At 37.1% G+C, this 12,471-nt stretch overlaps 2 protein-coding genes across 7 annotated transcripts; both read left to right on the top strand.

Moving 5' to 3' along the window:
- The first annotated feature begins 274 nt into the window (after positions 1 to 274).
- LOC109069166 (glycoprotein endo-alpha-1,2-mannosidase-like) lies at positions 275 to 3,787 on the top strand. 4 transcript variants are annotated; one of them, XM_042773753.1, is made up of 6 exons: positions 275 to 404; positions 1,032 to 1,145; positions 1,344 to 1,650; positions 1,723 to 1,832; positions 1,919 to 1,995; positions 2,925 to 3,787. In XM_042773753.1, exons 3-6 carry the CDS (start codon positions 1,344 to 1,346, stop codon positions 3,559 to 3,561), a joined length of 1,131 nt encoding a protein of 376 aa, XP_042629687.1. In that variant the 5' UTR covers positions 275 to 404; positions 1,032 to 1,145; the 3' UTR covers positions 3,562 to 3,787. The 4 variants fall into 4 exon arrangements, with proteins under 4 accessions (XP_042629687.1, XP_042629686.1, XP_042629685.1 ...); XM_042773752.1 differs by having other exon boundaries at positions 1,032 to 1,245; XM_042773751.1 differs by having other exon boundaries at positions 1,032 to 1,650.
- Positions 3,788 to 6,096: 2,309 nt separating this feature from the next.
- On the top strand, positions 6,097 to 10,710 carry LOC109069167 (4-galactosyl-N-acetylglucosaminide 3-alpha-L-fucosyltransferase 9-like). 3 transcript variants are annotated; one of them, XM_042773756.1, is made up of 4 exons: positions 6,097 to 6,507; positions 8,538 to 8,593; positions 8,849 to 8,943; positions 9,248 to 10,710. In XM_042773756.1, exon 4 carries the CDS (start codon positions 9,256 to 9,258, stop codon positions 10,333 to 10,335), a length of 1,080 nt encoding a protein of 359 aa, XP_042629690.1. In that variant the 5' UTR covers positions 6,097 to 6,507; positions 8,538 to 8,593; positions 8,849 to 8,943; positions 9,248 to 9,255; the 3' UTR covers positions 10,336 to 10,710. The 3 variants fall into 3 exon arrangements, with proteins under 3 accessions (XP_042629690.1, XP_018941381.2, XP_042629689.1); XM_019085836.2 differs by lacking the exon at positions 8,538 to 8,593; XM_042773755.1 differs by lacking the exons at positions 6,097 to 6,507; positions 8,538 to 8,593 and having other exon boundaries at positions 8,640 to 8,943.
- The last annotated feature ends 1,761 nt before the right edge of the window (positions 10,711 to 12,471 follow it).

Genomic DNA, 12,471 nt, shown 5'->3' with positions numbered 1-12,471 from the left:
TGCAAACTGTAACAGACAATGAATAAATGAGGCGATGAATTACTATAAACAGCCGTCTGGCAGCTGTCACAGAGGGTTAGTTTTCACAGCTCCGGTCAATGAATTTACGAACGCTACTATGGAGAATACTTAGCTCATGAATATTAATCAGGCTTCGTCATTGGCCCTTCGCCGAGAAACGTAAACGCTATCTAATAATTATTCATGAGTTCACCCTTCTTCATAGTAGAATTTATAAATTCACCTCCCGTCCAGTAGAATGCAGTAAAGCTCGCTTATATCTACAACTGCTGAATAAAGACAGAAGCAACTACTGGTCACTGATACTTCCGCGTTAGTTTAAAGTGTCAGATATATTCAGTATTCATAAAAAAAGATGTGTCCCTTGACGTCTGCCAACACAGGTATGACGCTGCATATTTTTAAAATCCAATGATTATAAAATGATGTTGTTTAATTTCAGTCTCAGTTATACATGTGTCAGTGTTAAATAACTGTTCCATGTGTCTCTTTTCTATGAGATTTTGTGATAACAGTGTTCACTGTTTGCCGTTTTAGCTCTAAAAATATGAATTATTTGTAACAACAATTTATTGATTTTTGTTAATGGAACACTTGTTGATTATTCTAATGCGTTCCATTTAATAGGTTACCATTTAAATGCAATAACGTTCATGCACTTGTCATTTATTTTAGTGCTATGTCGAATATATATATATATAAGCAGAAATGTCCATGCATTTGCAACATACTTGTACTGCCTATTTAAATGAATACAGAGAATTTCACAAATATGCTTTTGGCTCAAATCGATGTAGAATTGACTAAAAGTTAATGATTAAGTAAGTTGTGCAACTAAATGTACAAGCTGGCTTTATATGATCTACTGTCTTTTCACAGACTGAGTTTTATTTAAACGTGTATATTTTTATTTTATTTATATAAACAAATGATAGTAATACATGAAAATATATAATATATACATGTATATAAAATCTATTTATTTAGTGAGTTATTTATTTATTTTACAGCTATTCTAGTAGAAGCTTGAAGATGAAGAATGAACCTTGAGGGTTCCAGTTAACATATTTGTTCCACCATTTACTGAACATCTTCGGTGGAATGGACTTTAACCAACCTCCAGGGTAATGGCACGGTTTAGGCGGAAATCATGTTGTGCACTTATCATATTAGCCTTGGCCGTGTTTATTATAACAGTCATCTTAAAGTCTCTGAGCCCTGAGGGTAATAATTTTGGCAGTCAGTTTGCATTAAGACTTATTCCACCTCCAAGACAAATGGAACAAGATAACAGCGTTGTTGTTTCTGCTAAACCTGCACAGATGATACCAGCAGAGAAAGCTGATAGAATGGAGATAAAAATGCAAGATTTTCCTGAGCCAAATTACAATGTGCACGCTTTCTACTATGTGTGGTATGGGAACCCGCAATTTGATGGAAAATATGTTCACTGGGATCATCCACTCTTACCACACTGGGACCCCAAGGTGGCCTCAGGTTATCCAACAGGACGACACCAGCCTCCTGATGACATTGGGGCCAATTTCTACCCGGCACTAGGTCCATACAGCTCCAGAGATCCATCGGTTTTAGAGGAACACATGCGACAGCTGCGAATAGCTGATGTTGGTGAGAATCCTCTTTGAAGCATTTTCTTTACTGTATTTGCTCCATCTACTGAATATTTTTTGTTTATTTTAGGTGTTCTAGCAGTTTCGTGGTATCCACGTAGTATGAATGATGACAATGGTGAAGAAGTTGATAATTTGCTGCCTTTGGTTCTGGATGCAGCTGACAAATATCAATTGAAGGTGGTGTACAGTAGATACAGATGGAGGTTTGGAATGCATAGTCTTTGCTTTTGTGTCTCATGCATTTTTTTTATTGTCCCTGACAGGTTGTTTTTCATATTGAACCATACAAAGGGCGAGATGCTGCAAATATGCGTGAAAATATTAAATATATCATGGAGCGGTATGTTTGATGCATTTCTTTCAACTCTATCTATTCATGCTTACAAAACATAAAAAATAAATAACACTTTAAGTTTCTTAACATTAGTTAAAAGTATCGTGTATCAGCTAACAATGACAATACTTCTACAACATTTATAAATCTAGGTTAATATTAATGGAATAGTTCACCTAAAAATTAAAATGTACTGAAAATTTACTTACCCCAGGCCATCCATGATGTAGATGCATTTGTTTCTTCAAAAGAACAGATTTAGCATTACTTCACTTGCTCAGCAATGGATCCTCTGCAGTGAATGGGTGCCATCAGAATGAGATTTCAAACAGCTGATAAAAACATCACAATAATCCACATGACTCCAGTTATCATCTTGTGAAGTGAAAAGCGTGTGTTTGTGAGAAACAAATCATTTAAAGGATTAGTTCACTTCCAGATTTAAAATTTTCATGATAATTTACTCACCCGCATGTCATCCAAGGTCTTCATGTCTTTCTCTCTTCAGTCGCAAAGAAATTAAGGATTTTGAGGAAAAGATTCCAGGATTTTTCTCCATGGACTTCAGTGGTGGCCACTGAGTCGAAGGTCCAAATTGCATTTTCAATGCAGCTTCAAAAGGACTCCACATGATCCCAGCTGGGAAATAAGGGTCTTATCTAGAAAACAATAATTTTCTTAAAAATGTATATATTTTTTTTAACCACAAATGCTTGTCTGTGTGTTTGTAATTGTTTATTACAAACACACAGCTTTCCGCTTCACAGGACATTAATTGATGGACTGGAGTCACATGGATTACTTGCGAATTCATGTGATGTTTTTGAACTCTCATTCTGACTGCACCCATTCACTCAAATTGTTCTTTAGTTAATCTAAATAATAAGGAAAATCAAAGGTGATTAATTACACTTATTGTATATTGCATTTTACAGGTATGGAAACCATCCTGCTTTTTATAGATACAAAACAAGCACTGGCAAATTTCTTCCACTGTATTATATATATGACTCCTACTTACAAACTCCAGATGTTTGGGCACAGCTGCTAAAGCCAAATGGTATATCGACAATCAGGAACACACTTTATGATGGCATCTTCATTGCTCTTCTTGTGGAAGAAAGGCATAAGAAGGACATACAGACTGCTGGATTTGATGGACTCTACACGTATTTTGCCACCAATGGCTTTACTTATGGCTCTTCACATCACAACTGGAAATCCATCAAAACCTTCTGTGACTATAATGACTTGGTATTCATTCCAAGTGTAGGGCCAGGTTATATCGACACTAGCATTAGACCTTGGAACTCCCAGAATACAAGGAACCGCATTAATGGCAAGTACTATGAGACCTCATTTAATGCGGCTGTGGAGGCAAGGCCTCAGATCATCTCTATAACTTCATTCAATGAATGGCATGAAGGAACGCAAATCGAAGAGGCCATCCCAAAGACATGGGGTAAAACTGTGTATCTTGACTACCTTCCTCATAAACCTACGGTTTATTTAGAGGTAACGCAAAAATGGGCCAGAAAATACAGTGAGGAGCAGAAGAAATGGCTGGAGTAAAGAAAAGTAGATTACTTTATTGTTAATCCTGAAAAAAAGTAATGCTTACAAGGGCCATGGTTTGTTTTATTTTGTTCTGTTTGAGTTGTGTGCAGTTTGATTTACTTACATGCCTTTTACTACTGTATATGACATCTTGACTGATTAAACTTGTCAAATATTAATACTAAATCCTAATCAGAGATATTCTGCCTTGAAACTGTAAATAAAACACAGTTTTACATTATACTTGTTTAGCTACACTGAAAAAATGATGTGGAAACAAATTTCACTCAGAAATTGCTAGTACATTTCACAAATAATTACAAAGAAACAACAAATAACACACTGAAATAAAAATTAATGAAATGTTTATTTACAAACTACTGTTATAATATACTGTGTACTTATCTTAAAATTGAGATTTAAATAGATTACATTTATTTGTAAATATGCATTTTAAAATACAGTTCGAAGTCTTTCAAGATTCACATATGACATTCATAAACTTTCCTTCTCAGAACGACACTAACACACTGTGTCACATGCTTTAAATTTTAATGTGCATAATAAAACCACCTAATATAAAGTGTACATAATTGGCAGTGCATGTTTTCCCTGGCATCAAAATTAATTGATTAATTAAAATGATTATTTCTTATATGAATGGGAGTTATTAAATGACAATAAATTATTTAAATTAAAAACATTGTGTTGTGCATTTTCATTCAACATATCCATATATTTTATCAATAAAATTTATTATTTTTTTCTGTGAAATGCAATGGATCCAAACAAATATAAAATTTGGCCACGGTTTATTTAGTTGTTTTTGAACAGACGTTTGTTTTACTTGCATGCATTTTTCTCCTTTATATGAAAACCCGACTCATTAAACTCATCCTAAACTAATTGCCATGTGGTCATCACTTGCGCACATAGGAGCCATGTGTAATGTCTGGCAAAAAAAATCAAGTCATACTCCACATTCCATACCAGATGGGGGCAATATGCCTCAATAAAGTGAATTGGTCTACTCTAGAGTAACAAACGAGAAACGGCATAGTCTCTATGCTCCGCCCCTACCTTCACAACAACCCTAGAGCCATAGCCGAAGCCTAAGAGGACGTTTTGCCTCCAGAGGAACGTTGAGTGATGTCAAGTGATTTTGAAACATGACATCTTCAAGCTACTCCCCTTCACCTTTACCAGTGAATATGTTCATATTCGTTTTGTTCATATTACATTTTGAATTGTATATACACATTATTTGAATTAAATTAATTTGACAGACAGCATTCTGTCAACATCATTGGTCAACATCAGACAGCTGATGTTGACCAAGCTAGCGCCAACCAACGTAACCAGAGCTGCCAAACTCTCAAGCATTCACCGTGAGACACACACGCAATTGACTCTTTTCACACGCTTTCAAAAACTTGACCGCTCTGAATATAGTGAGAGAGTGCGCGCGCGGCCGGGGCTCTCTCTCTCTCTCTCTCTCTCTCGGGTTCATTATCATCGAAGACATTTCAAGCTTCTTAGGTAATGTTACATTTTAGCATCAGCTTGGTAGAGACGGGCTTTGGTAGATAACAGGTGAAAACCGGATCGGATCTGTGGGTAAGTTATAGCTAGCTAACTATCAAACGCAGCTACGGTTAGCCATCGAACAGCCTTCGATACATTTCTATGTTATAACTTCCCGAAAAAAAATACGCAAACATATAAAACAAACTTCTAGTGAAATACTAACAGCATCTTACTTACCAATCCAAAAGAAATGTTGCAAGTTCGGAGTCGAAGCTCATTTCTTTCAAGTCCATCAGTTGTCTCCAGCGATGGAAAAGCAGTGCCGATGTTTACTCTGTTTCGGCTCCTTTTCTTATCGGATTTGATTTGGTGATTCCGAGCGCGGTTGCTTGACATCAGGTTCAAGTACGCCCACAAGCCGTGCGAGTTATTCGTGTATTGCAGGTTGGCTGGGGGTTATATTGCCCGCATACCCGCCTCCCATGGCCGAAACTGGTATTACGACACCTGTCGGGCCGTGGCTAGTAATGCTAATGCTAATTAAGGTTGATATCTCTGCAGCACTATAACTTGACATTTTTTTAATGACATCATCGCCCTTATTTCTTCTCATTCTTTTGATGCGTAAACTAATTGCCATGTGGTCATCACTTTAAAACAAAATATAAAACTAAACCTTTAAATAAACTAATTGCCATGTGGTCATCACTTGCGCACATAATTGATTACTAATCTATGAATGTGTGCATTATTATATTAAACCGATTTTAAAACAAATTATTAAATGAAATTAATATCTGAACCAAGTTTTTTTTTTAATTTCCATACATAACATGCATTTATTTATAAATAATACACTGACTTTATAAAACTGTCATAGGCAGTAAGCCACTGAATGCAAACAGCAATGATAAACAAAGGGATAATCCACGAGTACATACATAATCCAGTGTAACGCACTGTTACAAATTTAATTTCCTCTTCCATGCATTTCTTTGCATTCTTGCGTTTGCATGTATTAACTGCACACACACGTACGCACGCTCACGCGCGCGCGCACACACACACACATACTCTAAATCTATAATTGCATCCATGCATATGAACAGCACGGGGACGTTATTCTACATCATATCACACTGCGTTACATGGCGTCCTTTCCAGCGACGCACTTGCTCGCGTTCTCCGTTTCTGACCCATAGGATCGTACATTTTGACTTGCACGCGCTGCTGATTTGAGTCTGTCATCACTGTGGACACATTGTAACATGCAGTGAAGCTCTGACGCGAAGGCTATGGGTCCAGGTACAGCCTATCCGAATATTGCCACCATCGGAGATTTTTCAGCACCATCCCGATATGCGAGGTATGTGGGATGTAAATAAAAGAAGCGCATGATGTGGCTTTCCCTCGAGGATGTTTGCTGATGGACAGGTGAGACACGATTTACTGATATGAATATTACCTGCATGATTTGCATATATTGTATGACACGAGTTCAGGCTTTAAATATCACGCACTGCGTGCACAATAATTTTTTCATTCATCTCTTGGGGCATTTTTGAGCTATAATAATTAAACATGGCACGAGCGCAGGGACGATCATTCTCAAGGGATGCTTCATGCGTCCTTTTTGGATACAATGCGGTTTTGCTTAAAATAGACAAAGCAGTCGAGATGTTGGAGAGAGGGAGCGTGTCATATTTAAGGAATAGCCATATTTCGTGTAGTAATATGTCAGATGTGTGTGACAGTCTGTTTTAAGATGACCTTCAGCATCACTGGCGAAAGCACAACACCTTGCAGGGTATTATACATTCATTTATGTTTTTATGAACGATTTTAGATGTGTGTTCATTAAATATTTTACCCTCATGTCACTGATGGGACAGACACGAATTCGTAAAGCCTACTAAATAAACTACAGAAATGCTTCATATTTAATGGTTCTTCTTTTCATCTTCACGTCCTTCATCCACATCTTCTATTTATTAGACGTCAACACCGAAGTATACCAGCATGCAACTCTGTGTCCCAAATACATCACAATACATTTAAAACAAAAGGCCTTTCTTTATCAAAGAGAAAGAGAGAGACACAAACATGCAACCTCATTGATCTTTGTTTACTTTAATAAAACCATACATCATATGTGTGTTATTGGCCAAAAATATGATTATTTCCCAAAGCTCTTAAACATAGAGAAATATATAATACATTAGAATAATTAAGCAATGTTTGATTTAGCAGGTGTATAATCTATTTCCCAGAAGCCTCATCTGTGTCCGCTCTTTTACAGAGAGCTTTCGCTGTGATATGAGATGATTGAGTCACAAATGCACTGATAAACCTTTTAAACAGCTCTTCCATGTATCCATGTGTTGTGTAGTGTAACGCGTGTGTAAAACCCCACAGCCAAAATGCATTATGAATATGAGATGTGAATAACAGGTGTGTTAGAACGGATATATCTCACATGCTGGACCTGAGAACACTGGCATACAAGAATCCCAAATCATTTTATTGTCATGTTTCCTTTTTTAGTCCGCATACCTGTACAATGTTAAAGTGGTAACAAATTGGAATGAGGTTACATTAGCTAACATTATTTAATGCGTCAACTGATATTACCTAACAATTAGAAATACATTTGTTATAGTATCTATTAATCCTTGTTAAAATTACAACTATTCATTGTTAGTTCATTAAATCTCAAGTCCATGACATAATATTAACAGTTACAACTTTTGATTTTAATAAGTAGAAGTATCTCTCATTTTTAGTTCATGTTATCTAATGCAATTAACTAATGTTAAAAAATGGAACCCTATTTTGAAGTGTTGCTGTGAAAGTTAATAGAAAGATATGTGACTCATTGGTTGTTAATTGATTTCTTCAATTATTAATTTGCTTATATGTGTCAGACTAGTACATCTAATTAAACAGAACAGGGTGATATTAAGTGGAAGCTGTGAAGATTTTTTTTATTGGCAGATGTCCCTGTGAAATTGTACAATTAATTGAGCTGTTGATTCAGTCCATTGAAGTTAACTGAATAAGTTAATTGAATCTTTATTTGATTTTTAATGGTATGTTTTAATACTAATGTTTTTTATAGCCTCTTGAAGTCATTGGTTCACTTTTGAAGAATTTGGATGTAATATGCAGTGTGGTTTTATGAAAGACTGGGAATTGTATTGCATTATAGTAGTCCCATGGTCTTCATTTAAAAAAAGAAAAAGAAAGGAAAGAAAAAGATTTTGGATTCTGTTCTGGATATGTATTCAGAAAACAAAATCTAGTGTTTCTAGATCCAAAAACTGTAAACTCATTTTAACATCTTGCCAAGGTGAAAAATTGGTGTAAATAATAGGCCGTTTGTTTCTATTATCTGTTGACATCCTGAAGATGGCAGTGTTCCCATGTGTAAAACTGACTGTCTAATTGTTCTTGTAATGATCCAGAATTAGTTTTGAGGATACAATCCCACAACAGACCCAGGACCACCAGAGACAATGAGGTAGGTATATCTCCTTAAAAATACTGAACAGTGGTCAAACAATATGGAGTTTTTAATGACAAAATCTTAAACTTTCACATTTGGATCCCCCCAGTCTAAAATGTTTGTTTACACCCTTTCTACACAAAGCGTTATTTAATATTCAGTTTTATAGTCAGTCTGCAGCTTTATTCCTTAAAATGCTTGACATCTAGCAGTTGATATTGATTGTACAGTGATGCAATCTATTTTCTGTCTTTTTCCCCTCATGAGAAGACCTTTGATTTTAAGACTGACATTCTTCTGGTAATAAAAAGAAGAACCCGGAACATACAATCATTTTACCTTCTGAATATCAGCAAATCTGTCAGGTGAATTTTTAAGATTATTTTCTTTGCGTTTACATTGGAATTCACAGTGCTTGTGATTAGTTGATTAGTTAGTCATGTTAAATATATTGACCATAGTTTTTTTTCTCTCTAAATAATGAACTACTATTCCATAAAAAATTAATGAAACTGATCTCTTTCCCTTACAGCCTTGTTTTCATTCCTGTCAAAAATTATATATGGCATTACCTTCTATAGGCAGGTCTATAAGGTCTATAGGCAGCTGTTTCATTTATTGACCCTTTTGTTTTTTGCCTTTTAATCTTCATCTGCTTCCTCTTTAAAGGCCAGAGTATGCCATCTGCACCAATTTACAGAATCCTACGACCCCTCCTGCTTGGTATCTTTTTATTAGGATGCTTTGTGACTTTGTTTTTAATGTACATCAAACCATCTACGAGCTGGTTGTCAGGCCCGGTCGAGTCAGAAACATCCACAGCCCGAGTGAAGAGTCTCCTTTCCACCAGAAGTGAACAGAACCAGACCACCATCCTGGTATGGCTTTGGCCTTTCGGTGAAACTTACGACCTGAACGTCTGTAGCTCTTTGTTCAGTATTGATGGCTGCTTCATCACTGCCGACCGAAACCTTTACAACAAATCTGACGCCGTGGTCATACATCACAGGGACATCACCAGCGACCTGTCCAACATGCCACCGATGTATCGGCCCACGTTGCAGAGATGGATTTGGATGAACTTTGAATCACCTTCTCATTCATCTCAGTTACCTGGAATTGAAAGCTTGTTTAATTTGACTCTAAACTATCGGCGGGATGCTGATATAGAAGTGCCTTATGGATCGATTGTCGCAGCCCAAGGAAAGGAGGACTTTGTGCCACCAAGCAAGAACAAGCTGATTTGTTGGATCGTCAGCAATTGGAACCCAGACCACGTCAGAGTGAAATACTACAATGAACTCTACAAGCACATCGAGGTTCATGCATACGGACAAGCATTTGGTGAGTACATTTCCGACCAGGACTATTTTCCTACAATTGCAAGCTGTAAATTCTATTTGGCATTTGAGAACTCAGTTCACAAAGACTATATCACTGAGAAATTGTACAACCCACTTTCCATCGGCACCGTACCCGTGGTGCTTGGACCACCAAGGGAGAACTATCAGAACTTTGTGCAGGGAAATGCTTTCATCCACGTCGATGACTTCTCATCTCCAAAGGAGCTGGCTGATTACCTCCTGTTCCTTGACAAAAATGAGGAGCTTTACCTGAAGTACTTTGACTGGCGTAAACACTTTAAGGTGAAAAAGGCGTACTTCTGGGCTGAACACACATGTCTGGCTTGCGATTACATTAGAAGGCACAATGAGTACAAAGCAATTAACAATCTTGACAAATGGTACTGGGGTTAATCCACAACTGAACCACTGGACCAGCTTAATGAAAGTTGCTTGACAATAAGAGCTTCATGTAACTTAATTCAAATGAGGGTCTGTTTTGAGCACTTTTATTTTTGTAAAATGTCCCAAAGTAGATGTACATTTATTTTGTGTTCGGTTTCATGTGTTTATTAATCTGGATACAAATTATGCATTTTAGAATTTAATAAGTTTGTATTTATTTGGAAAGCTGATTTTGACCAAAATGCACAAAAAGGGATATTTCACCCAAAAACAGAAATTCTGTCAGTTACATACATACTTGTTGTTCCAATCCTGTATGACTTTCTTTCTTCTGTGGAGCACACACACAAAGATATTTTGTAAATTATATTTTAGATCAAAACAAAGCATAATAAATATAAATAAATATATAAATATTATTAAAAAAAAATTCAAAAAAATACACAAATTTACATTTAAACCAAAAAATCAACCAAAAAGCATTTGCACAGCCTCATGTTTTTCCAAACCAGTAGGACTTGTATTTATTTTGAGGAACATAAAATAATATATTCTGGAGAGTGTTTCATTTTTTATACAAATAAAATAAACAAAAAAACCAATTCCAACATTAAACAAAAATATGATATATAAACCATTAATCATGAGAAAAAAAAAAACAACTGCAAGAAAAAAAGAGAAAAAAAGTCATAACTGCAAGAAAAAAACAAGAGAAAGGTACAACTGTGACATAAACTCAGAATTCTGCAAAAATTTTCATTCTTCAGGGGAAACAAAAAAACAACAACTGTGACATAAACTCAGAATTCTGCAAAACAAAGTCTGAATTTTGAGATACTGTATAAATGAAGAAGTAATAAATCTAAAAAGTAAAAAAAAAGTTTTCTAAGAATTTATGAGTTTGAGAAAACAGGCTTCCATAGTTTTTTCCAATACAGTGAATGTCAATAGGGTCCAAAATAACACACAAAAGTAATTAATTTGTGTTCTGCAGAAAAAGTAAGCCATACACAAGGGTGACTAAATGATGACAGAATGTGTGAAATATTGCTTTAAAACATCTCGGGATTCACATGTAACCATGGTTCCCAGAGAGAGAACGAGACGCTGCATCCTCTAGCAGAGACTATGGGGACTGCTGCCAGCAAGACCAGTGTCTGAAGCACATGTGAAACAACTCCAATCCCATTGGCCCATGTAGCCTGGGACATAGGCAGGTACCCGGCAGGTCATAGGCAGGTACCCGGAAGTATAAGAGGGCACCTGCTGAATACGTCACCAAGTAGTTGTCTGAAGGAGACGTGTAAATAGGCAAGCCCTAGGCAAGGTGAGGGGATGCAGCATCTCGATCCCTCTCGAGGAGCCATGGTTATATGCATAACCTGAGATGTTCCCCTTCTAGGGAAATCACACTGCGTCCTCTAGTGAACACTGTGGGGAACAGAATGCCAACTAATCCATGCCACGTGCATGCCTGTTCACCTGGTGAGAGAGCACCAAGGGAAGCGACAGAAATACACCAAACCTTCCCTCAGAAAGGGGTCAAGCCACTGACCCCTGGGGCAACTAACATAACTTAGAAAAAATGGGAAACCCAACCAAACAGGAGGGACATCCCATTAACCAAGCTAAGTACATAGCAATCCTCAGAAGGCTATATTACACAGAGCCAAAGCAGCATGCACTTAAAATCCCTGTAGTTAGGTGGGGGGCAGCCCACCCCTACTGCTGATCTCACTAACTCCATGTGGAGGTTGGAAAGAAAGAGGAGACTCCTGGGGGAGGGGAGGTCATGACTTGCCAGAAAGCGCTCGTCCAGTCTGCCACAGGCTTCTGCCTTTCACATGTTCAGACTAAATGAAGCCTCTTAGTAGCACACACCATTACATCCAGCCCTCGAGCACTGAACACATGTGCTCCTCACCAAGACACAGAACGCATAGATTGTGTGTCCATGGGTGTCAGAGACTTCAGACACAGAGGCACACACTTTCTAAAACGCTCACTTGCCTTGGTTTTCTCCATTACGCCTTCACACTTACTGTCAAACAAACGGCTCCTGGAGACAACAAAAGTTGGTGACGTATTTGGCCTGTGATGTCATGGGCTATGTGGGCCAGTGGGATTGGAATTGTTTCACACGTG

This window comes from Cyprinus carpio, chromosome A17 (assembly GCF_018340385.1).
Source record: "Cyprinus carpio isolate SPL01 chromosome A17, ASM1834038v1, whole genome shotgun sequence".
Classification (NCBI taxonomy): domain Eukaryota; kingdom Metazoa; phylum Chordata; class Actinopteri; order Cypriniformes; family Cyprinidae; genus Cyprinus; species Cyprinus carpio.
Note: the sequence above shows the minus strand (reverse complement) of the source record. Positions and strands in the feature narration are given on the sequence as shown.

Excerpts from the sequence above, each read along its gene's own strand:
- LOC109069167 (XM_019085836.2), top strand. The coding sequence starts at position 9,256 with ATGCCATCTGCACCAATTTACAGAATCCTACGACCCCTCCTGCTTGGT.
- LOC109069166 (XM_042773751.1), top strand. The coding sequence starts at position 1,149 with ATGGCACGGTTTAGGCGGAAATCATGTTGTGCACTTATCATATTAGCC. Across the intron at positions 1,651-1,722 it reads GCTGCGAATAGCTGATGTTG|GTGTTCTAGCAGTTTCGTGG; the intron begins GTGAGAATCCTC and ends TGTTTATTTTAG. Across the intron at positions 1,833-1,918 it reads CTGACAAATATCAATTGAAG|GTTGTTTTTCATATTGAACC; the intron begins GTGGTGTACAGT and ends TGTCCCTGACAG.